This window comes from Ovis canadensis, chromosome X (assembly GCF_042477335.2).
Source record: "Ovis canadensis isolate MfBH-ARS-UI-01 breed Bighorn chromosome X, ARS-UI_OviCan_v2, whole genome shotgun sequence".
NCBI classification, from domain to species: Eukaryota; Metazoa; Chordata; class Mammalia; order Artiodactyla; family Bovidae; genus Ovis; species Ovis canadensis.
This window is the reverse complement of record NC_091727.1, coordinates 6,057,428-6,083,761: the sequence shown is the minus strand read 5'-3', so window position 1 is coordinate 6,083,761 and position 26,334 is coordinate 6,057,428. Positions and strand designations below refer to the sequence as shown.

General features: G+C 43.7%; 1 protein-coding gene across 6 annotated transcripts in view; it reads left to right on the top strand.

Moving 5' to 3' along the window:
- ANOS1 (anosmin 1) overlaps positions 1-26,334 on the top strand; it is a 222,339-nt gene that overhangs the window by 43,170 nt on the left and 152,835 nt on the right. For all 6 annotated transcript variants that reach the window (XR_011253673.2, XR_011253672.2, XM_069573507.2 and 3 more), the window contains exon 2: positions 2,034-2,081. Coding sequence is in view for 4 of the 6 variants with exons in the window: in XM_069573507.2 (XP_069429608.1) it covers positions 2,034-2,081 (48 nt within the window). In the remaining 2 variants the exon portion in view is untranslated. The remainder of the gene's footprint in view (positions 1-2,033; positions 2,082-26,334) is intronic.

Genomic DNA, 26,334 nt, shown 5'->3' with positions numbered 1-26,334 from the left:
TTCCATTTACACGAAGTGTCCAGAGTAAGGAAATTTCTAGAGAAAGAATGGATGTTAGTGGCTGTCAGAGTCGGAGGAGAGGGCCTGCCAAATGGACAGTTTTGTGTCAGAGGTGATGAAAAAGTCCAACAATCCGTGATGATGGTGGCACTGCCTTTCTACTAAAAACCACTGAATTTTTCAGTTTCAATGAGTGAATTTTGCATATGTGAATTATGTATCAATTTTGTAATAAGAATATTTTTCAAAAGGTATGTTATTGGTTCAGTGTTCTTTTGAGTGCAAACAAAGGTGATACTATTTTATTCACTATGATATTCTTAAAATTAAAAGTTTAGGCATTCAGCCATAGGTAATGGGCTACTTTAATCTTGTAGCTAACTTTGAACTTCAGAGAACAGGAGGTCACAGCGTCTTAATTACCAGGTGACCATTTCCATGAGCTCTCCCAACCTATCCCAGCCTAGCACAGTCTGATGTAAAGTATCATAATCCAACCAAAATTTTAGTCATGTACGAGGACAAGTTTCAGACAGAAATTCAGAATCTAAGGATAATAAATCATAGTCCTACAGAACTGTAATTCCAAAAAGATGTGTGCACCCCTATGTTCATGGTGTCACTATTTACAATAGCCAAGATATGGAAGCAATGTAAATACCCATCAACAGATGAGTGGGTAAAGAAAATTATATATAGAATAAAATACTAGTCAGCCACAGAAAACAATGAGATAAGGCCATTGGCAGCAACATGGATGGATGCCGAGATCATCACGTAAGTGAAATAAGTCAGACAGAGAAAGATCGTAGGCTGTCACTTACATGTAGAATCTAAAATGTGACACGAATGTGTGGAAAGAGACTCACAGACGTAGAGGACAGACTGATGGTTGTCAAGGGGGTGGGGTGGTGGAGAGGGACAACTTGGGAGTTTGGGGTTAGCAGATGGAAACACGCATATATATATAGGATGGATAAACAAGGTTCTACTGTAGAGCGCAGGGAACTGTACTCAGTCAGTTCAGTTCAGTCACTCAGTCATGTCCGACTCTTTGCAACCCCATGGACTGCAGAACTCCAGGCCTCCCTGTCCATCACCAACTCCCCGAGTTTACTCAAACTCATGTCTGTTGAGTCGGTGATACCATCCAACCATCTCATCCTCTGTCCTCCCCTTCTGTTCCCGCCTTCAATCTTTCCCAGAATCAGGGTCTTTGGCAGTGAGTCAGCTCTTTGCATCAGGTGGCCAAGGAATTGGAGTTTCAGCTTCAGCATCAGTGCTCATTCACCCAATATCCTCTGATAAAGCATGATGGAAAAGAATATGAAAAAATGTGTGTATATATATGTGTATATATATATGTATGTATAACAAAGTCACTCTGTACAGCAGAAATTAACACAACATTATAAATCAGCTAGACTTCAATAAAATAAATTTGAATTTGAATAAACCCTAATCCTGGTATTTGGTGTGTTTGAGTGGTTTGTGCGTATCCCCTCACTTACTTACACCACTGACCACATGCAAGAGCTAATGTCTTTATGCTTTACAGGCGGATGAACTGAGGGACAGACAAGCCCCTTGTCCAGAGTCACACATCCAGAGAAGGGGGAAAGAGAGAGAGAGAGAGAACATTTTTCACATGGTATCTGACTTCCAGGCTCAAACTCTTTTTACTGATTAGTTGAAATTGAAAAGCCTCCAGGAAGACACCTCTGCAGGTCATTTTCCTGCTGGTCTGTATTTGATCACTCAGCACACCCCTGAGAGATGGCTCACACACTTTTCCTTCCCAGAACAGCTTGAAATTCTTCATTATTTTATATGTGTTTGTATCATGAAGTCAAGGGCAAAACACGATTTCCATTAGAAACACACTTTTCTGTTTTCAGAAGAAAGACATAGCAGGGTGGCAAGTTGGTCTTTGATTAGGGCTGATATTTTTAAATTATATTAAAGCACAGGTGTATGCAGTTTTCAAATAGAAAAGTATCTAACGAGTCAATGTTTCTTTTTTCGTTTTGCAGAACAATGGCTCCCTGGTTTGGTGCCAGAATCACAAGCAATGTTCAAAGGTATGTGCCCTACAACTGTATCAGTATTTTTTTTAAAAATTAATTTTGAAATAAGTGTAGAGTCACAGGAAGGTGCAAAGCTAGTGGAGAGAAATCACATGTACTGTTCACTCTCTTTCCACCAATGTTTATACCTTATATATTCGTAGCACAGTATCAAAAGCAGATAATCATCATTGGTGCAAGGGATGTATTAATATAGTTTTGTAACGTTTTTATCACTTGGATAGATTCCGTTAATGTAGTCACTGCTGCAATCAAGATGTATGTATCAGTATTTCTATATATTACCTTATTTGTCTCTCCATTCTCTAGTTATTTTAGTCAAAAATGTTTTTAAGGAGAAAACATCTGATTCCACCAGAAGACTTAATGCATTCGACTCACAGCTAAGTTATTTTGTATGTGTTTACTTTGTGTGCAGGAACTGGTCGTTAAGTAATTCGAATCTTTAAGCAAGCAGCCTCTTTTCTGTTTCTGAGTATTTCTTGTTGCACACCCATGTTCTAAGTTTCACATTATTCTCATTCCTATGTTTGATGGCATAAATTTCTCAGTCCAAAAACATCATAAGCTATAAAAATCTGTATGTGTGTATATATGTAATATACATGTAGTATATGCTTCAGCTCTAGTCTGAAAGTTGGCTTTATATTCAGATAGTATAAGTGAATACAGTTGAAACCTGCTGTACATACTGGAGTGCTTTGCAATCGTGGTAGAGTTTGCTGAAATTTCTTTCGTGGGTGCTACTATTAGACTGAAAGTTAAAGCCTTCTTTTATTTTACAGTCAAAATTGTATAATTGTGTGAATGTGAAATAATTTGGTGAAAGCAAGCTTTGCTTACCTCTGACTCTCTAGATTCTGGGCAGAAATGGAATGTCTGGTTTACAATCCTTTTCCTTTTTATATAGTATCGCAAACATTGGCCCTGATAAGACATTTTCTGGTATCTGTTATATTAATTGTTCTTCAACTAGTGTTGAATTTGTATGGCATCATTACAGAAAAAGATTGTGTGTGTGTGTGTGTAAGAAAATATGGCCACGTGACTAAATTTCATAATTAGTTTTTTTTTTCCAGTTTTGTTGGTTGGGTATTCAGTTCAGTTCAGTTGCTCAGTCATGTCTGACTCTTTGCAACCCCATGAATCATAGCACGCTAAGCCTCCCTGTCCATCACCAACTCCCGGAATTCACCCAAACTCATGTCCATCGAGTCAGTGATGCCATCCAGCCATCTCATCCTCTGTTGTCCCCTTCTCCTCCTGCCCCCAATCCCTCCCAGCATCAGGGTCTTTTCCAGTGAGTCAACTCTTCGCATGAGGTAGCCAAAGTATTGGAGTTTCAGCCTCAGTATCAGTCCTTCCAGTGAATATCCAGGACTGGTCTCCTTTAAGATGGACTTGTTGGATCTCCTTGCAGTCCAAGGGACTCTCAAGAGTCTTCTCCAACCCACAGTTCAAAAGCATCAATTCTTCAGAGCTCAGCTTTCTTCACAGTCCAACTCTCACATCCATACATGACCACTGGAAAAACCATAGCCTTGACCAGATGGACCTTTGTTAGCAAAGTAATATCTCTGCTTTTGAATATGCTATCTAGGTTGGTCATAACTTTCCTTCACATGATGGTAATTTTTTGTATCTGTAGTATTTGTACTTAGCACCCCTTTTATCCTTACCCCATCAAGAGATTAATTCTTTTTTATACATTTGAAATTTGAATGGGAGAGATTCATTTGAACTGCTTCTAAAATACCCTAATTAAAGAACATTACAACTCTGGGGAATACAGATTGTTGAACCATATTTCATAATTGGATGATCCAGGCTGACATGAGAGACTGAATTTCACAAGAACAGAAATCAATTCCTTTTGCCTGAAAGCAAAAATGAATCAATAAGTCACGGCTAATTCCACCAGAACCTTTGGACTATATTACAAAACTGACGTAACTTTCAGGGTTGTCTTGAGTCTGAATCCGTGGGGATGAGCCTTACATGTTAATCAGAGTTGATCTCCTTTGGATATTATCACTGGGTACATTCGCAGATAGTTGGCGTTTCTTTTGAGACTTGAAGCACCATGTAAGCTTTTCCTCTTGGTCTTCTGGTTAATGGAGTGAAGGGTAAGCGATGATAACTCCATTTTACACGTGGGGAAAATCAGGCACACACATATTGGATAATGGTCCTGAAATAACTCAGCAAACCGGGTGGGTGGTGGTTTAGTCACTAAGTCGTGCCTGACTCTTTGTCATCCAGTGGACGGTGGCCAGCCAGGATTCTCTGCCCATTGGACTTCCCAGGCAAGCACACTGATAGTGGCAACTCAAGTTGGGAATGCTGTCTCCATTGTGGTCTTGAATAAAGATCTACAGCTTTAAAAACCGTTTTGAGCAAATATTGGGACAAAAGAATTTAAAAAAAACCCACCAAGTCAAAAAGGTATGCTGATGACGTAACTGAGTGTATGTTAAAAGATAAAGTTTACAGAATATTTCATAGAAAGTTGTTGTTCAGTGGCTCAGTCGTGTCCGAGTCTTTGCGACCCCGTGGACTGCAGCACGCCAGGCTTCCCTGTCCTTCACTATCTCCCCGAGTTTTCTCAAACTCATGTCCATTGAGTCAGTGATGCCATCCAACCATCTCATCCTCTGTTGTCCCCTTCTCCTCCTGCCCTCAATCTTTCCCAGCATCAGGGTCTTTTCCGATGAGTCGACTCTTCACATCAGGTGGACAAAGCATTGGAGCTTTGGCTTCAGCATCAGTCCTTCCCGTGAATATTCAGGACTGATCTCCTTTAGGATGGACTGGTTGGATCTCCTCGCAGTCCAAGGGACCCTCAAGAGTCTTCTCCAGCACCACAGTTCAAAAGCACCAATTCTTTGGTGCTCAGACTTCTTTATGGTCCAACTCTCATATCCACACATGACTACTGGAAAAAACATAGCCTTGTCTATACAGACCTTTGTTGGCAAAGGGATGTCTCTGCTTTTTATAGAAAGTACACAGTTTCTAACTAGTTCTGGTTGCGTCTGCAAAGTTGGTCACCATCAGGATCTTTCCAGAACATGGGTTCTTCCCCCCATCCAGTTGCCAGCCTTGTCCAGCCTGCCAGCATGTCTTGTCTGGACCAGTCTGTGAGCATGCTCTCGGGTCTCCCACATTCTACTGTGTGCATGTGGGTGCTGGAAAGACCCTTTACACATGTAGTCGGAATCATGCTGCCATTTGCCTCACACCCTGTAATGTCTAAGCATCTCCTTCAGTGTAAACACTGTCTCATCTGCCTGTGGTCTCTCTCCACTTCCTCCTGTGTTCAGCCCCCCTCAACATGTCTTTTACCTCCTCCCAGGAGGCTTCTCCCATAGACACCCAACTCACCATGCACCACCGCCCCCGCCACCCCCCCCACCCCCGATTCACATCTCAGCACAAATGCCACCTCCTCAGCCTTGCCCTCCCGTATCACCTCCCACCCCTTTACAGTGTCCTCGGCCATACTACACCCTTGTCATTTTATATACCTATTTCTTTGCCTCTGCGATTCTGTCTCCTTCACCAGAAAAGAAGCTCCAGGCAGCCATTGATTGTATCGCGCTTTGTTCATTGTGGGATCTTGAAGCCTAGAACCATGTTTGGGTATGGAGTCGTTGCTTACCGAGCATTTGTCTTTTTTTTTTTTTTCAACTTTTTATTTTGTATTGGGGTATAGCTGATTAACAAACAATGTTGTGACAGTTTCAGGTGAACATTGAAGTGATTCAGCCATATGTATACATGCATCCCTTCTCCCACAAACTCCCCTCCCATCCAGGCTGCCGCATGACACTGAGCAGAGTTCCCTGTGCTGTCCAGCAGGTCCTTGCTGGTTCTCCATGTTAAATACAGCAGTGTGTGCGTGTCCATCCCAAACTCCCTAACTATCCCTTCCCCCATCCTTCTCCCCTGGGAACCATAAGGTTATTACAGAGTATTGAGCAGAGTTCCCTGTGCTACACAGCAGGTCCTTGCTGGTCACCCATGTTAAATCCAGCAGTGTGTCCATGTCCATCCCAAACTCCCTAACTATCCCTTCCCCCATCCTTCTCCCCTGGGAACCATAAGTTTATTACAGAGTATTGAGCAGAGTTCCCTGTGCTGGACAGCAGGTCCTTGTTGGTTCTCCATGTTACATATAGCAGAGTACATGTCTATCCCAAACTCACTGACTTATCTTCTCCCTGGCAACCATAAGTTTGTTTTCTGGGTCTGTCCATCTCTGTCTGTTTTGTAAGCTGTTCATTTGTATAATTTCTTTGTAGATTCTACATCTAAGGTAGGTCATAGTGTATTTCTCCCTCTCCATCTGACTTAGTTTCACTTAGTGTGACAAGCTCTAGGTCCATAGATGTTGCTGCGGATGGTATGATTTCCTTCTTTGAAATGGCGAGTAATCCTCCACTTTATATATGTGCCACAGTATCTATATCCTTTCATCTGCTGGTGTACGTTTGAGTCGTTTCCATGTCTTTGCTGCTGTAAATAGCGCTGCACTGAACACTGGGGTGTGCATATCCTCTTGGGTCAGGTTTTCCTCTGGATATATGCCCAGGAGTGGGATTTCAGGGTCATGTGCATATGCTAAGTTGCTTCAGTCGCGTCTGACTCTTTGCAACTCCATGGACTGTAGCCCACCAGGCTCCTCCGTCCATGGCATTTTCTAGGCAGGAATACTGAAGTGGGTTGCCATTTCATTCTCCAGGGGGCAGGGCCATAGCTCTAGTTTTAGTTTTTTAAGGACCCTCCATACTGTTCTCCGACACAACTGAGCGACTTCACTTTCACTTTTCACTTTCATGCATTGGAGAAGGAAACGGCACCCCACTCCAGTGTTCTTGCCTGGAGAGTCCCAGGGACGGGGGAGCCTGGCGGGCTGCCGTCTATGGGGTCGCACAGAGTCGGACACGACTGAAGCGACTTAGCAGCAGCAGCAGCATACTGTTCTCCATAGTGGCTGTACCAGTTTACATCCCCACCAACAGTGCAGGAGGGTTCCCTTTTCCCCACACCTTCTCCATTATTTACTGTTTATGGATATATTTTATGGTAGCCATTCTGGCTGGTGCTCATTAAGTGTTTGTGAATGATCCATGAGTGAAATGTATACATTACATTTTCCTCCTCCTCCAAAGTACATCCTTACTGTACTGCCTTCAGGGAAAAAAAGGTTATATAACCCATTTTGTACCTGAGTAATGTAGCATAATCAGTTTATTCAGTTTAGTCCAGTTTAGTCCAGTTTCTCAGTCGTGTCTGACTCTTTGCAACCTTATGGACTGCAGCACACCAGGCTTCCCTGTCCATCGCCATCTCCCGGAGCTTGCTTAGACTCATGTCCATCGAGTCAGTGATGCCATCTAACCATCACATCCTCTGTCGTCCCCTTCTCCTCCTGCCTTCAGTCTTACCCAGCATCAGAGTCTTTTCCAATAAGTCAGCTCTTTGCATCAGGTGGCCAGAGGATTGGAGTTTCACCTTCAGCATCAGCCCTTCCAATGACTATTCAGGACTGATCTCCTTTAGGATGGACTGGTTGGATCTCCTTGCAGTCCAAGGGACTCTCAGGAGTCTTCTGAAACACTACAGTTCAAAAGCATCAGTTATTCAGCACTCAGCTTTCTTTATGGTCCAACTCTGACATCCATACATGACCACTAGAAAAACGTTTGCTTTGACTGTATGGTCCTTATGTCAGTAATGCCTCTTTTTTTTTTTTTTTTTAAATATGCTCTCTAGGTTTGTCAAAGCTTTTCTTCCAAAGAGCAAGTGTCTTCTAATTTCATGGCTGCAGTCACCATCGGCAGTGACTTTGGAGCCCGAGAAAATAAAGTCTCTCACGGTTTCTACTGTTTCCCCATCTGTTTGCCATGAAGTGATGGGACTGGATTCCATGATCTTCATTTTCTGAATGTTGAGTCTTAAGCCAGCTTTTTCACTCTCTTTCCCGTTCATCAAGAGGCTGTGTAGCTCCTCTTCACTCTCTGCCATAAGGGCGGTGTCATCTGCATATCTGAGGCTGTTGACCTTTCTCTTCCTCTCTGCAGTCACGGTGCCAGCTCGTGCTTCAGCCACCCCGACCTTTTGCTTGATGTTCTCCACTTGCAAGTCAAATGAGCAGGGGGACATTATACAGCCTTGAAGGACTCCTTTCCCAATGTGGAACCAGTCCATTGTTCCCTGTCTGCTTCTAACTGTTGCTTCTTGACCTGCATACAGATTTCTCAGGAGGCGGGTAATTAATTATTTCCTAATTAATAATTTTCCACAGTCTATTGTGATCCACACAGTCAAAGGCTTTGGCATAGTCAAGAAAGCAGAAATAGATGATTTTCTGGAACTCTCTTGCTTTTTCCATGATCCAGCAGATGTTGGCAATCTGATCTCTGGTTCCTCTGCCTTTTTGAAAACCAGCTTGAACATCAGGAAGTTCACGGTTCACATATTGCTGAAGCCTGGCTTGGAGAATTTTGAGCATTACTTTACTAGTGTGTGAGATGAGTGCAATTGTGCAGTAGTTTGAGCATTCTTTGGCATTGCTTTTCTTTGGGTTTGGAATGAAAACTGACTTTTTCCAGTCCTGTGGCCACTGCTCAGTTTTCCAAATTTGTTGGCATATTGAGTGCAGCACTTTCACAGCATTATCTTTCAGGATTTGAAATAGCTCTACTGGAATTCCATCACCTCCACTAGCTTTGTTCATAGTGATGCTTCCTAAGGCCCACTTGACTTCACATTCCAGGATGTCTGGCTCTAGATGAGTGATCACACCATCGTGATTATCCTGGTCGTGAAGATCCTTTTTGTACAGTTCTTCTGTGTATTCTTGCCATCTCTTCTTAATGTCTTCGGCTTCTGTTAGGTCCAGACCATTTCTGTCCTGTATCGAGTCCATCTTTGCATGAAATGTTCCCTTGGTATCTCTAATTTTCTTGAAGAGATCTCTAGTCTTTCCCATTCTGTTCTTTTCCTCTATTTCTTTGCATTGGTCGCTAAAGAAGGCTTTCTTATCTCTTTTTGCAACCTGCCTCTTGAGAAATCTGTATGCAGGCCAGGAAGCAATAGTTAGAACTGGACATGGAACAATAGACTGGTTCCAAATAGGAAAAGGAGTACATCAAGGCTGTATATTGTCACCCTGCTTACTTAACTTATATGCAGAGTACATCATGAGAAATGCTGGACTGGAAGAAACACAAGCTGGAATCAAGATTGCCGGGAGAAATATCAATAACCTCAGATATGCAGATGACACCACCCTTATGGCAGAGAGTGAAGAGGAACTAAAAAGCATCTTGATGAAAGTGAAAGAGGAGAGTGAAAAAGTTGGCTTAAAGCTCAACATTCAGAAAACAAAGATCATGGCATCCGGTCCCATCACTCCATGGGAAATAGATGGGGAAACAATGGAAACAGTGTCAGACTTTATTTTTTGGGCTCCAAAATCACTGCAGATGGTGATTGCAGCCATGAAATTAAAAGATGTTTACTCCTTGGAAGAAAAGTTATGACCAACCTAGATAGCATATTCAAAAGCAGAGACATTACTTTGCCAACTAAGATCCGTCTAGTCAAGGCTATGGTTTTTCCAGTAGTCATGTATGGATGTGAGAATTGGATTGTGAAGAAGGCTGAGCGCTGAAGAATTGATGGTTTTGAACTGTGGTGTTGGAGAAGACTCTTGAGAGTCCCTTGGACTGCAAGGAGATTCAACAAGTCCATTCTGAAGGAGATCAGCCCTGGGATTTCTTTGGAAGGAATGATGCTAAAGCTGACAATCTGATACTTTGGCCACCTCATGCGAAGAGTTGACTCACTGGAGAAGACTTTGATGCTGGGAGGGATTGGGGGCAGGAGGAGAAGGGGACGACAGAAGATGAGATGGCTGGATGGCATCACTGACTCGATGGACGCGACTCTGAGTGAACTCCGGGAGCTGGTGATGGACAGGGAGGCCTGGCATGCTGCGATTCATGGGGTTGCAAAGAGTCAGACACGACTGAGCGACTGAACTGAACTGAACTGAATTAATAATAAATAAAGATCATTCATTATTAATTAGGAAAATTTTCCTCCTTTAATGAAGTCAGGTTTCATTAGCAGCTTTCAGCTCCTTCGTAATTTGGAACAGTGACTTACTATCCAGCATTGCTTGAGGTCACAGCCTGAGCGACTTTGCTCCCCAGGGGATGTTTGGCAATGGCGGGAGACATTTTTGTGGTCACTATTGGTGATGGGAAGCTACTGGCATTTAGTGGGTGGAGGTCAGGGGTGCTGACAAACCGCAAAACGTATAGGACTCCCTCACGGTGAGGAGCTTCCTGACTTCAGTCTCAGTAGTGCCAAGAGAGGTTCCGAAGCCTTTGTCTGTGAACTTTGCAAGTTATAAAAAGAATTAAGGGAGAAGGCAGGAGGAGAAGGGGATGACAGAGGACGAGATGGTTGGTTGGCATCACTGACTCAACGGACATGAATTGGAGCAAGCTCCGGGAGATGGTGACGGACAGGGAGGCCTGGTGTGCTGCAGTCCATGGGGTTGCAAAGAGTCAGACACGACTGAGCAACTGAACAACGACAAAAAGAATTGAAGAACACAGTTCTGTTCTCAGAAGTTTTACTTTATAACTTGAAGGGAAATAAACACATGGTTTACTGACCATGTGGCATGCACCTAGCACCTTTCAGAGGCCCATTATAATGTTAGGAATTCTGATGCTCATCATATACAGTTTCTGTAGAGGATCTGATAGTAAATGTTTTCATCTTTGTGGTCCTTCAGATCTCGGTGGCAGCTACTCTTGTGGCCATTGTAGCCTGAAAAAAAAAGTAATAGATAGGAGATAAATAAAGGTAAGCGGCTGTTTTCCAATGAAACATTACGTGCAGACACTGAAATTGGAATTTCATATAACTTCCATGTCATGACATTTTATTTTCGCCAGCCACATTTAAAAAAGTAAGAACAATTCTGTGCTCGCCAGCTGTACAAAAACAGGTGCTGAGCTGGGTTTGCCCACTTGCTGTAGTTTGCCAACCTCTCTTGTCTGCCAAGGCATTCCCATGGGCAAAAGCAAACAAAAATAAAAACAGTCAAGTAGTATTTTTCTCTCAATACAAAGACATATCTTGATGTATTGAAACTAATAAATGGACCGTTATTAACACCTCGTGTGGAAGATTGTTGATCAGCTTTTGAGGATTCGTTGACTGTTCAGTTCAGTTCAGTTCATTCGCTCAGTTGTGTCCGACTCTTTGCAACCCCGTGAATCGCAGCACTCTAGGCCTCCTTGTCCATCACCAACCCCTGGAGTTCACTCAAACTCACGTCCATTAAGTCGGTGATACCATCCAGCCATCTCATCCTCGGTCATCCCCTTCTCCTCCTGCCCCCAATCCCTCCCAGCATCAGAGTCATTTCCAGTGAGTCAACTCTTTGCATGAGGTGGCCAAAGTACTGGAGTTTCAGCTTCAGCATCATTCCTTCCAAAGAACACCCAGGACTGATCTCCTTTAGAATGGACTGGTTGGATATCCTTGCAGTCCAAGGGAAAGGAATGGTAAATAAAGGAAAGGGAAGTGAAAGTGAAGTCTCTCAGTCATATCCAACTCTTTGCAACTCCATGGACTGTAGCCCACCAGGCTCCCCCGTCTATGGCATTTTCCAAGCAAGAATGCTGGAGTGGGTTGCCATTTTCTTCTCTAGGGAATCTTCCCGACCCGGGGATCAAACCTGGGTCTCCCACATTGCCGGCAGATTCTTTACCGTTTGAGTCACAAGGAAGCCCAAACAATATGAAGAAAATATTAACTCACAATTAATTTTTGGACATTCAGTGATTATTAGAGCCAGTAAGAGTTGTGCGTGTGTGCAAAGTCACTAAGTCATGTCCGACTCTTGAAACTGCATGGACTGGAGTCTGCTAGGCTCCTTTATCCATGGGATTCTCTAGGCAGGCATCTGGGGGTGGGTGGCCATGTCCTTCTCTAGGGGATCTTCCCAACCCAGGGGTCAAACCCATGTCTCTTACTGCACTGGCAAACGGGTTCTTTACCACTAGCGCCACCTGGGAATCCCAGTAAGACTTATTCAGTCATTTAGTGTCCAGCTCTTTGTGACCCCATGGACTGCAGCACACCAGGCTTCCCTGTCCTTCACTGTCTCCCGGAGTTTGCTCAAACGCATGTCCATTGAGTCAGTGATGCCATCCAACCAGCTCATCCTCTGCCACAAGTAAGACTTGTGGAGGGCTTCGAAAGGGGCAAGCTGAAAGGTGGCTGGATGCTCTCCATCTTGCATCTTGTGGGTTATCTCCATTCTTCGTATCCTTGAGCTGTTTTCTTCCTCTGCAAATGGTAGGAGGCTGATACGAATGCAGACGACTCTTGTCCGTGGAAATGCAAGTGGTTGTGTGCAGGGGACTGCAAACTGAAGCTTCCCCGTCAACAGACCATTTTGCGCGTATTTGTGAATCCAGTCGAGCAATCCTTTTTCTGTATCAGTATGTCTGTATTTCTTGGATGTCTCCTTTGAACCAAATGTAAGGTATTCCTGGTCCTGGCAGTATTTCATGAGTTCAGTATTTGATGCTTGTTCATTTTATATTTGCACGAGAGTCATGCATTTGTAAGATAAGTATGCTTCGACCTTATGCTCCGTTACCTCTCTGAACCTTGCGCCTAAGACTGGCACTCTGGGTGACAACCACCCATCTGGGGCACATGCGTGCTCATTCTTCTCCTTCTGGGTGTTGTAACTGTCTTGGTTGACGGTTGTTTCCCATTTGGTTGTGAGGATTTGAGTTGAAAAGCAGTAATTCGGGGCTCAATCTTGGTGTGGTGGCCTGTTGCTTTGATCTCAGTGGGAGTTCTGTTCTTATAAGGGCCATAACTCTGGATTGTTAGTGATTTTCCAGGCTTATTCTGAAGCCAAATTTGGAGGTGAGGAAGATTGGTTTTGCTCGTATGAACATCTGGACGGCTTCATTTGGCATCTGTGAAATTTATTGGATAAAGGTCAAACCCCAGAAACATAACTGAATGTGACTGTTGGAGGCTTTTGTTTTGTGTTAGATGCTTCCCATGATTTATGTGGTAATGACTGTAAGTCCATAGAGCCCCAGGAAAATACATCTTAAGGAGGAAAATGAAAACTCAGGCACCCATGGAAATGCGCTATGTCCAAATAGCCAAAGAACCAAAGTTGAACAGTTTATCTTTTGCAGTGTTGTAATATGCAACAGTTTGAAATTTCAGTTCTTCCTTTTATTTCAAAACACTTAAAACCTATGGTAATACTTACTGATATTCATGCAGTTTTCCCTGACTTTGTATAAATATCCACTTCAAGGACAAAGTTGATGTATATCGAGCATCTCTTGTCCAACGTAGTGATATCTTTTGGGAGTTTACCAAGTAGTTCATAAATGCAGTCCCCACTGACATGTCAAGAGAAGTTGTAGGTATATGCTGCTGCAAGAGTAGAAAACTTCCCGCAATGTTATAATTTATTCCCTTTATTTTTAATATTAGCATTATTATTTTCGTAAGTAACGATCATGACATTGTTCTTCAGTTGCTAAGTCGTGTCTGACCCTTTGCAACCCCATGGACACGCTAGGTTTCCCTGTCCTTTCCCGTCTCCCTGACTTTGCTTAAACTCATGTTCACTGAGTCAATGATGCCATCCAACCATCTTATCCTCTGCCACCCCCTTGATTATAACTTCATTTTTAAGTAAATGGGATGTGATAATTTAGGAAGAGAGATTCTATTTATTGAAACCAGTGGTGGAATTAAAATGTGTATGGAATGCATAGGAAAAGAAATCGTGAGGTGTGTTAAAATTTGGCTACTGTTGTTTTGAAAAATCAGTCTGTAATGCAATATTGTGCCAGCGTGATGAATAAAAACTGTTGAATGCACATTTGTCAGACTGTCCTATAATACCCTGCCAGTAAATGGCACAATCTCGAGTACCCCAAAGACTGCTGCGTGCTCGCCAAGTGATGAAGTCTCTCCTCTGGGAGACCTGAGCTCTTAGAGTTCCTGGTCTCCATGCAGCTGCAAATCACACAATCAGCAAGTCTGAATTAGGGTTCAGTATTGCCTCCATCCAGTCTCGCCGCACCAGTATGAACGAAGTGGGAGAATGTGGAGCCCGTGAAATCAAAAACAGATTACAGATGGTTGTCTGCTGTTCAGTTGCAAAGTCGTGTCCGACTCTTTGCGACCACATGGACTGCAGCACTCCGGGCTTCCCTGTCCTTCAGCGTGTCCTAGAATTTGCTTAAACTCATGTCCATTGAGTCAGTGATGCCATCCCACCACCTCATCCTCTGCAGCCCCTTCTCCTGCTGCCTTCAATCTTCCCCAGCATCGAGGATCTTTTTCCCCTGAGTGGCCTCTCTGCATCAGGTTGAGGCAGATGGTGCAGCTAAATAAATACCTAGTTTCAGAGCTTCGTGTCTGAAGTCGTAAGTGCTGAAGGCTCTTAGCAGAGTCGCTGTGCGGCCTGGCAGGTGGATTGGTGAGTTAATGGTTTTAACAACGAGAGATCTGAGGCACGCTTCCATCTGACGCAGCCTCCTGGAACGCAGGTTCAGAGCTCTAATTGGAGCCTCTAGCGTGGAAGGCAGGCTATAGCAGTGTCATTGATTTGCTTTCCCTCACGCCATCATTCTTATGGTAAGTGTTTTCCGCCTTCACGCTGGGAACTTTTATCAAACATATTAGTGTGCTTTGGGGCATCATTAGCCAGCAGTAGCTGGAACATTCTGAAGGTTTTTTTAGCCTAGAAACTAGCCTGTGTGCTGCAGTAACTTGTTAACACTTGGCTAGTAGCGCAATCAATATTTAAGGAAAAGAACAGGTTCTTATTTGGATTCTAGTCCAGCATGTGGCATGTGAATAGCCCAATGCGTTTCTGATTGTTTCGTGTCAGTTTTTACGGCGATGAGAGAATTTCCACCTGCAGTAAACGTCAAAGCAAAGACACGGGGACGGGAAAAAGCACCTCCGTGTAACTCGTAATCCCCACCTCTTGCGCATCTCGTCCTCGATTTCTCCTCCCGTCTCATGGAAGGAGATACAAACGAAGTCTCTTATTTGGCCCATGACTGAGGAAGAGTTCCTGAAAGCTGACTTGAGAAAGGGATTGCACGCGGAACGTATGAAAAACATCTCCGCCACCGTGCGTTACACGGTGATGATGGTCTGCCTGATGTTTTGAAGTTGTAGTGTGTTCCATCAGAGGTTAGATCGCATCACCAACTCAGTGGACGTGAATTTGAGCCCAACTCTGGGAGGTGGTGGGGGACAGAGGAGCCTGGTATGCTGCATTCCATGGGGTCACAAAGAGTCGGACAGGACGTAGGGACTGAACAACAACGTTTGAGTGAGCCAGAAAGTGGCACTTACCCAACCAGGGGGCCGGAGATTGAACCTGTGCCCCTTGCAGTGAAAGCACGGAGCGGTAACCTGGGACCATGAAGGAAGTTCAGGGAATTTTTTTTTTTTACTTTTTTTTTTGATTTGGTGTATAGCCAATTAATAATCTTGTGACCAGTTTTGGGTGAACAGCAAAGGGACTCAGCCATACATAAACATGTATCCATTCTTCCCCAAATGCCCCTCCCATCCAGGCTGCCACACTGAGGAGAGTTCCCTGTGCTGGACAGTAGTAGTTCCTTGGTGTTACCAGTTTTAAATATAATGTGCCCATCCCACACGTCCATACACGTCCATCCCAAACTCCCTAACTCTCTTCCCCCTGACAACCATAACGTCATTCTCTAAGTCTGTGAGTCTCTTTCTGTTTTGTAAGTAGGTTCACTTGTATAATTTCTTTATAGATTCTACATATCAGGGATGTCATAGCGTACAGGGAAATGTTATTAATGACTGGGTGCGGGAGAGGGGTTGCAGGTGTGTGATCAGCTTATGGACATTATGCTGCTTGGTTGGTGGTGAGGTAACCAAGTGGTATTTTGGGAGTCAACCTTATCGGACTTCTGGTTCTATCGGGTCTGGAATGCTTGTGGTCAACATGAAGTAAAATTCCTTCACATGATGGGGTTTCGGTATCTGCAAAACGGCTCAAGGACACAGCTCAGAATATTATCTGTAGCCCCTGAGGAGGAAATAGCCATCCTTGATTTCGTTTAATGGATAAACTGTTATTACTGTGTCTTCCTTGACCATTTTCCCATCTTTCTGCATTCTCTCACTTTTCAGATTAAATTTGCTTTTTGGATCTCAGGGGAAGCCTAGGAGGCTAAAGTTTTCAAAGAATCAGGCGGAAGTCAGAGGACACAGGGGAGGTCCATCTTGGGAAAGTCCCATAGGGCTCTGCTTGATTCCAATATGAAGTGTGTATGTGTGTTTGATGGCTAAGCTGGGGACTTGTTCTAAACTCTCTTTCAGCCTAAAATTACTGCAGCCATGGATAGGATGTCCCATTGAGCTTGTACCTTTTTGGTTTCTTCCATGTTGGAAGAGAAAATACTATTTCCTAAGGAGGATCTTGACCAAGTACTTCCTTCACCTTCTTTGATGTGTGTGTGTAGGCAGAATTAGGGTGACATTCTTATCCAAACAATCATCCTCGTTAGGATATGTAATTTTTGCTGTGGGTATCGGAGCTAACAGCACCTCTGCTGCCTGTGAAATGACAGTGAAAACCCACACGCCACTGCTTTGCTGGTACCTGCCAAGGGCTAGAAGCTCAAACCTTTTGTATCCTTGCAGTACAGAAAGTCATCCAGAGCACCAACATTTGTATGTGCCTCATGGATAGCTCAATTGATAAAGAATCTGCCTGCAGTGCAGGAGATCCTGGTTTGATCCCTGGGATGGGAAGATCCCCTGGAGAAGGGAAAGGCTACCCACTCCAGTCTTCTGGCCTGGAGAATGCCATGGACTGTATAGTCCACGGGGTCACAAAGAGTCAAACACAATTGAATGACTCTCACTTTCATGCATATAGAGTTTCCAGATGCTGTACCATCCATGCCTTGATTACAGGACTAAACTATGTCCCTTCACTGTCTCAGAATTGTCCTTTAATGAATGACATTTACTGAACCCCATGTTGCTGCAATGCAAGGCATGCGATATTCTCAGAGACTGTCTCAGAAACTCAGTCATTGGGGAATACTCTGAGGAACTTGCCAAGGACATCAGTCTGTTATTCCGTGCCGTTTTTAGGAGAAAATTTGGGGAGGGGGCATTCATTGTATTCACCTTGTTGCTTAGTCAGTCAGTCATGTGTGAATCTTTGCGACCCCGTGGACTGTAGCCTGCCAGGCTCCTCTGTCCGTGGAATTCTCCAGGCAAGAATACTGCAGTGGATTGCCGTGCCTCCTTCAGGCATGTTCATCTAATCAATAGTAATTATTCTTCCCCTAGAAACTGGTATATACTTTAGTCCTTGGACACTGTATTTTTCCCTTAGAGTTGGCTGTTGGAAGGCTCAATGATAAATAAAATCACTTACTTTAGCAAGGTTACTGAACTTTATCTCATGTATTTTGGGAACTCGCTTTATCACTGACTCCACTTTTTATTGTCCAGTTTTTATCTGTTTTTCTGGCTATATCCGATGGAACTTTGAAAACTGTCTCGAATGCCATTAAGAGTGAGAAAGGCAACAGATGAGTCCATCAATCGCAAAATAATAACTCGAGAAATCCCACACTGTGGCTGAAACTTGCCCCCGTGCGTTGCTTAGTTTCCTGAACCATTCTGTCTACAATTTCATGGTTAATTGACATGAGATGACAAGACATCTATATTCCTACCAGACCCCCTCTCAGCCGGGTGGTGATGACTAGGGCTTTCTTGCTTCCTTCCCTGCAAAGGAGCGAAGGTGGCCACTTGTCAGCTCGGCAATGGCTGTAACTGGGCCAGAGAAAGGGGAGATTTCAGTTTGTGAAACCAGGGGGCTGCGGTAGGGACATGTTCTGAGCCGGGGCGGGGTGAGGGGCAGTGGAATGAGGTAAGTGGAACAAAGGTGAAAAGCTTTTGTCTGTGAGCGCCTTTTGGAGCCAAAGGGGTCTGGCCCTGTCTTCACAGCTTTCAAGTCATAAATAGCAGAGGTCAAAGAATAGTCTTTAAAACCACACAATAAAGAAAGGACTTCTCTCAACTGCGTCCTTTCAGAGCGGAGCAACCAGTGTGGGTGAGTTCATTTTCCATTGGTGCGAGGGATGCATCGACTTTAAGTGTGCACTCTGTAAGGATGGCCTGCCTTCTCTCTCCCCTCCTTCCTCGCCTCCGTCCTTTCTCCTGTTTGTTTCTTTTGTCTCTCTCTCTGCCTCTCTCTTTCCCTTCCTTTCTTTTTCCTTTCCTTCCTTCATTCTTTTTATTATAGTCCCAACTGTCTGTGAACTTCAAAGACAAACCTTCCCAATCTGCCTTAGGTTATGGAAAGTCCCTCTTGAAAATTTTCAGCATTGAGACACAGGTGTGGATGAACTGGGTTAATCACCTTGTTTAGCTAAGTGGAAAACCCCGCTCAAGAGACAAGTGCCGCAACCCCGATGCGTTTTTCGTTATACCAGTGGCTCCGTTCTTGTTAACGTCTCTTCGTGTTGGAAGACAGGTTGTGGGTAAGGCTGAGCTGAGAAGGAGAAGTGGAATCATAAGCTGCTGCCTTATTAAACCGCATGCATTTGAATTCACTACAGGGGACTGATTCTTTATCGGATTCCATGTCGGGAAGGCTGTTTACGATGAGAGCCGTGGAGGCTCCCAGGCCTTGCACTGTGCAGGCAAAGGTCACTTTGAGGGTTTGGCTGCCTGCAGGTGGGGCTGGCCCAGCCTTTCGCAGACTCTTCTCCCGTGCCTCGATGGCAGCATTGTGACGAGGGGGCAGGGTAGCCGAGCCGTTCTTCCTCAGGACACGACTGGATGGACACAGCCACTCTTCTGGCCTCCTCCTGCTAAAGACGGTGGGACTCTGGAGGACCATATGCACCCCACCCCCACCCCACCCTGGTTCTCACAGCTAAAAGGTTGAACTTGGGTGGTTGCAGATGAATGAGCTGCCTTTCCCAGGAGAAAGTGCACAATGGCCCCGGGACTATTAAGCTGTGAAGATTCATGCTCTGGCGTTTGGGGAGTGTGCGTTCAGCATCTTTTCCTTGGGGGAGGGAGGGAGAGGGGAGCCGTGCGCATTTTGGCTTTTTATACATTTCACTGTATGCACATTTTCCCTTTTTGTATGAGGAAATAATGCCTGCACTAAGGCTCACCCTCCCCTCCTCCTAAATCCTTCCACAAAAAAAAGATACTTATTAAGGCTGCCATTCTGAAGAACTAAATGCTTCTTTAACTTTGCTTTATCTGCTTCAATGAGCACAGTGTACGGAGCCTGGGGAATGCACATTACAGCCGCAAGCCGCCCTCCCCATTCTCTCGGTCTCTTTGGGCACAGAAGTAATCCCTTCCTAGCAGCCTTTGAGAAAGCAACTCAGCTATGCAGGCTAATCAACTGTAAATCTTGGCCATCCCCAACCTGCTGCGTGAAGCTACATCGAAAAGTGTCCCGTTCCCCAGGAAAGCCTGTTGCTTTAAAGACAGACACTAATTTCAAGACCCCATGGCAGGTTTGCCACCAACATATCGATTTGCTGTAAAAAAAAAAAAAGGTCTGGGATGCAGCTCCGTCCTGCACCCATCCTCCGCTTTTGTGCTTGGCATCCCACGTTATGTTTATTTCATCTCTTTGTCACTTGGAGACAAAAAGACAATGGACCTCCTTACAACTTTTGTTTTCCAACTGGTAATGGAGAATATTATTAGGAGACGTGAACTCTGGTGGAATATTGAATTATGCACACTCGGAGGCTCTTTTCTTTGACTTCTTAATCATTTTCTGCTCACTCCTGGGACAGAGTTTGGGAGGGAAAAAAAAAATAACCTAGGTTGGGTGAGTCCCATCTCCAGGCTTCTGTGAGCCACTGTGCAGAAATCTTGCATGTTATCACATTAGCTGCCATCCCGTTGATAGGTTGTGTCTTGCTCAGGAGGAAGTCAAGGCTAGGCGGCCTGCATTTTCCTTACACTTATAAGAGTTCACCGACAATGCCTTTATAGTAGTATAAATCAAGCCTTAAGACCCTTAATGTATGGAGTTGAATCACTAGTTGAATCACTTTCTGAATCACTAGTGTCTAGTGGAAATGGAACAGTGGTACATGCCCTCTGATATTTGGAAGGAAGAATGAGAACGTCATTTTTGGTCAATAAAATGTCCTTTCTTTACCTGCCTCATTGTTTCTGATATTGTTCTGTCCATGTGTACACAAACCACCGCCATATTCTTACTGAGTCCAAATTTGCTCTGCTGAGTGCAAGACAGGCCAGTAAGTTGGGAGACGAGGTGGTGCAGCAAGGAATAATGATTTTGCTGGGAGAGCCAGCAGACCGAGAGGATGGCAGACTAATGTCTCAGAATAACTGTCTTGCTGGACTCTGGATGCCAGGTTCTTTTATAGAACACACAGAGACAGGAGATGAGGAAGTAAAGTTTAAAAAGCCATTGGTCTTGCAAATATCTCCTGGAATGGCCAGCCTTGGGGAGAGTTGGTAAGGGCAATGTGTTAACATTCAGGCAGAGGGCAGGGTTCCCCGAGGCAGGCCTTTATGTACAGAGGTACACTTTTAGTAAAAGCATGGGGGAAGCAAAGGTTAACGTAAACAGGTTCTTCCCTGAAACAGTATTTCTCTCCTGAGGTGTGGATTCAACTCCATATCGATCAGTTCTGATTTACAGTTCTTTAAAAGCCCTTTAAGTCGCTGTTCCCTGAGTGAGACACGTTTCTTCTGCCCTGTGCATGAGAGGCTGTGGATGGCGTGTGGCAAGTCTGGTCTTTGGGCCGCGGGCCTGAGGATGTGATTTGTAAACTCTGTGACCTGGCCCAAGTTGCTTATTTGCCTTCCCCAAACCAATTCCTCTCCCTGGAATCTCCGTGTTAATGAAAAACATGAGTATTCATTCGGTCATTCAGCCTAAAAACTCAAAATCCTCTTTAGGGCCACCCTCTCCTTTACCTTTTTACCCGTCTTTCTGTGAAGCTCTTGAGATTCATGTCTTGAGCTAACTTGCCATCCTCTCTATTGTTCACACATGAGTTGTCTCTGAAATACACTCATCTCATGACTTTCTCCCTAGCTCTACTTTTTGTGGATTCCCAACTTCTTGGAGCAGTACTTCTCAAACATCAGCTTGCTCAAGTGTCTCCTGCTGAGCTTGCTCAGATACAGTTTCCTGGGCCCCACCTCCAAAGATGCTGATTCAGTAGGTCTGGGTAGGGTTTGAGATGCTGTATTTCTAAGAGACTTTCACTGGATTCTGGTGTTGCCAGTCCAGGGTAGCTTCAAGGTTTTCATCGTTAAGTTTGATGATAACTGTAGGTATTTTCTTAGATGCCTCTGTGTGTGTGTGCGTGCGTGTGCTTAGTCATATCTGACTCTGCAACTCTGTGGACTGTAGCCCACAAGGCTCCTCTGTCCATGGAATCAAGGTTTTCATCATTAAGTTTGATGATAACTGTAGGTATTTTCTTAGATGCCTCTGTGTGTGTGTGTGTGTGTGTGTGTGCGCGCTTAGTCATATCTGACTCTTTGCAACTCTGTGGACTGTAGCCCACAAGGCTCCTCTGTCCATGGAATTTTCCAGGCAAGAATACTGGAGTGAGTTGCCGTTTCTTACTCCAGCAGTTTTTCCTTACCCTGGAATCACGTCCATGTCTTCTACATTGGCAGGCAGGATCTTTATCCCTGAACCAGCTTCCCTGGTGGCTCAGAGGTTAAAGTGTCTGCCTCCAATGTGGGAGACCCGGGTTCGATCCCTGGCTTGGGAATATCCCCTGGAGAAGGAAATGGCAACCCACTCCAGTATTCTTGCCTGGAGAATCCCATGGACGGAGAAGCCTAGTAGGTTACAGTTCATGGGGTCGCGAAGAGTCGGACACGACTGAGTGACTTCACCTGACCTGAGAAACCATTTTTGTAGATAGTCTTTATCAAGGTAAGAAAGTTCACCTGTATTCCTAATTTACTGAAAGTCTTTATGATGAATGAGTGTCAGATTTTGTTAAATGATTTTTTTCTGCATTTATTAATATAATTGTGTTTTTCATTGCTCGGCTGTTGATATTATGAATTAACACATTTCCAACTCTTTGTGACCCCATGGACTACACAGTCCATAAAATTCTCCAGGCCAGAATACTGCAGTGGGTAGCCTTTCCCTTCTCCAGGAGATCTTCTCAACCCAGGAATCGAACCCAGGTCTCCTGCATTGTGGACAGATTCTTTACCAGCTGAGCCACAAGGGAAGCCCAAGAATACTGGAGTGGGTAGCCTATCCCTTCTCCAGGGGATCTTCCCAACCCAGGAATCAAACCGGGGTCTTCTGCACTGCAGGTGGATTCTTTACCAACTGAGCTATCGGGGAAGCCTGATGAATTATATTAAGTGATTTTTTTTTTTTTTGAGTGTTGAACCCTCATGACATTCAGTGCTGGGATAAATTCCAGTTGGTCAAATGTGAATTCTTTTCATACATTTTTTTGATTTGGTTTGCTAATATTTTCTTGAGGATTTTTGTGTGTCTGTTAATAAGAGATATTTTCTACAGCTTTCTGGTATTGTCTTTATCTGCTTTCAGTATTAGGGTAACGCTGGCCTCATAGAATGAATGAGGAAGTATTCCCCCTGCTGTTATCCTCTGAAAGACACTGTAGAGAATTAGTATGTTTAGCCACTCAGTCGTGTCTGACTCTTTGCAACTCCATGGACTGTAGCCCGCCAGGCTCCTCTGTCCGTGGGATTCTCCAGGCAAGAATCCTGGCGTGGGCTGCCGTTTCCTTCTCCAAGAGAATTAGCATCATTCCTTCCTTAAATGTTTGGTAGAATTTACCAGTGAACCCATTTGGGCTTGCTGCTTTTTATTAATTATTGACTCACTGTCTTAACATAGATACAGTTGTATTGAGAGCATCTCTTCTTGTGAGTTTTGGCAGATGGTACCTTTTAAGGAGTTGGTGGATTTCATCTAGGTCATTGAATTTGGGGGCATAGAGTTGTTCATGATATTCCTTTATTATATTCTGAATTTCCATGTGATCCATAGTGATGTCCCCACTTTCATTGCTAATAGTAGGAATTTGTGTCCTCTCTTTCTTTGTTAGCTTGACCAGAGTCCTAATGATATTATAGCTCTTTTTCGAAGAAATAGCTTTTGGTTTTGTTGATTTCCTTTATTGGCTTCCTATTTTAATTTCTTTTATTTCTATTCTAATTCTTATTACTTCTTTTCCTCTCCTCAGTTTGGATTTAACTTATTCTTTCTGGTTTTCTGTATTGGAAATTTAGATTATTGATTTTAGATCTTTCTTCTTTTCTTATATAAGAATCAATGCTGTCTGTTTTTCCTTAAACACTGTTTCCACTATATGCCACAGATTGTGAAAAGTTGTGTTTTTATTTTCATTTAGTTTGAAATAATTTTGATTTCCTTTTGAGACTTCTTTGACCCATGTGTTATTTAGAAATGTGTTTTTCACTCTCCATATGTGTGGATTTTCCAGTGATCTTTCTGTTACTAATTTCTAGTTTTCATTCCATTGTAATCTGGGAGCAGACATTATAGGATATCTCTTCTTTTAAATTTGATATGGTGTGTTTTGTGGCCCAGAATGTGGCCTCTCTTGATGAAGATTCCATGTGAGCTTGAGAAAAATGTGTATTCCGCTGTTGTTGAAGGACGTAGTCTGTATATAATATCAATTATGTACATCTGACATCAGTTATATGCAGTTGGGGCTTCCCTGGTGGCTCAGACAGTAAAAGAATCCGCCTGCTATGTGGGAGACCTGGGTTCGATCCCTGGGTGGGGAAGATCCCCTGGAAGAGGGCATGGCAACCTACTCCAGTATTCTTGCCTGGAGAGTCCCTATGGACAGAGGAGCCTAGTGGGCTGCAGTCCACGGGGTTGCAAAGAGTCGGACACGACTGAGCGACTTGACATATATCTAGTTGTGTTCAGTTTTGTCTTTATTGATTTTCTGCCCACTGGATCTGTCTGTTGCTGGGAGGAGGGTGTTGAAGTCTCCAGCTATGATAGTGAAGGCATCTATTCGTATTTCTCCTTGTGGTTCTACTTGGTTTTGTCTCATGGAGTTTGTTAAGAACCATTACATCTTGGAGAACCGACCACTTTATCATTATGTAATGCTCTTTTTCTTTTAATCTTTGATAACTTTCTTTACTTTGAAATCTTCTCTGAAATTAATATAGCTACTCATGGTTTGTTATAATTAGTGTTCAGTTCAGTCGCTCAGTCGTGTCTGACTCTTTGCGACCCCATGAATCGCAGCACACCAGGCCTCCCTGTCCATCAGTCAGTGATGCCATCCAGCCATCTCATCCTCTGTCGTCCCCTTCTCCTCCTGCCTCCAATCCCTCCCAGCATCAGAGTCTTTTCCAGTGAGTCAGCTCTTCGCATGAGGTGGCCAAAGTACTGGAGCTTCAGCTTTAGCATCATTCCTTCCAAAGAAATCCCAGGGCTGATCTTCTTCAGAATGGACTGGTTGGATCTCCTTGCAGTCCAAGGGACTCTCAAGAGTCTTCTCCAACACCACAGTTCAAAAGCATCAATTCTTCACCACTCAGCTTTCTTCACAGTCCAACTCTCACATCCATACATGACCACAGGAAAAACCATAGCCTTGACTAGATGGACCTTTGCTGGCAAAGTAATGTCTCTGCTTTTGAATATACTATCTAGGTTGGTCATAACTTTTCTTCCAAAGAGTAAGTGTCTTTTAATTTCATGGCTGCAGTCACCATCTGCAGTGATTTTGGAGCCCCCCAAAATAAAGTCTGCCACTGTTTCCACTGTTTCCCCATCTATTCCCCATGAAGTGATGGGACCGGATGCCATGATCTTCGTTTTCTGAATGTTAGCATCCTTTTAATGTATATGTGTCTTTATGTTTAAGGCAGACTTACAGATGACGTATAACTGGGTCTGTTTTTTTTTGATTCATTCTGACAATCAGTGTCTTTTAAGTGGTGCATGTAGACATTATAGTGATTACTGATTTAGTTGGGCTAATGTCTATCATATTTGATACTGTTTTGTTTGTTCTTGTTCTTTGTTCCTGTTTTTTATTTTTTTTTAAAAAAATTGAAAGCTAGTTGGTTTGTAATGATTCATGTGTATAGCAAAGTCATTCAGTTTACATATATACATATATAATATTCTTTTTCATATTTTTCTGTTGTACATTATAAGATATTGAATATAGTTCTCTGTGCTACACAGTAGGTGCTTGTTGTTTACCTATTTTACATATACTAGTGTGTAGTTTGGAGAAGGCAATGGCAACCCACTCCAGTACTCTTGCCTGGGAAATCCCATGGACGGAGGAACCTGAAGGCTATAGTCCATGAGGTCACTAAGAGTCGGACATGACTGAGCGGCTTCACTTTCACTCTTCACTTTCATGCACTGGAGAAGGAAATGGCATCCCACTCCAGTGTTCTTGCCTGGAGAATCCCAGGGACGGGAGCCTGGTGGACTGCCATCTATGGGGTCCCACAGAGTCAGACACGACTGACTTAGCAGCTTAGCAGCAGCAGTGTGTAATTAATCCCAAGCTCCTAGCTTATCCCTGCCACCTCTTTCCCCTCTGATAACCATGTTTGTTTTCTATGTTTGTGAGTTGATTTCTCTTTAGGAAATAAATTCATTTGAATTTTTTAAAATTTCCGCATATAAGTGGTAATTTGATATTTGTGTACTCTGTCTTCACTTGGAGGTTTTGTTTTTTTTTTCTGTGTGTTTGCATATGGAACCCAAGATTCTCAAGGTATGGAACCTCATTACCCTCACCCCCTTTATTATAGTTTGTTTATCCCTCTTCACGCCCTTTCCATTATTTCAACTTGAATTGTGTTATATCTGCGTGCCTGGCCCAGTGCTTATGGAGGGTCAAGCAAGATGAGGAGAAGGGTTAGGTATAAATTTCATCATCCGATCAGAATTCTTCAGTTTTGTGTTCTCAAAAGTACCTTCTGATCAGCAGAATTCTTTCACTTCCTTAACGTGTGTTGCTGGTAAGTTGACATTTATATTACTTCTAGATTGCTCCCGAAATGTGTTGCTGGTGACTTTCGCTTGATCTTCAGTCCTGAC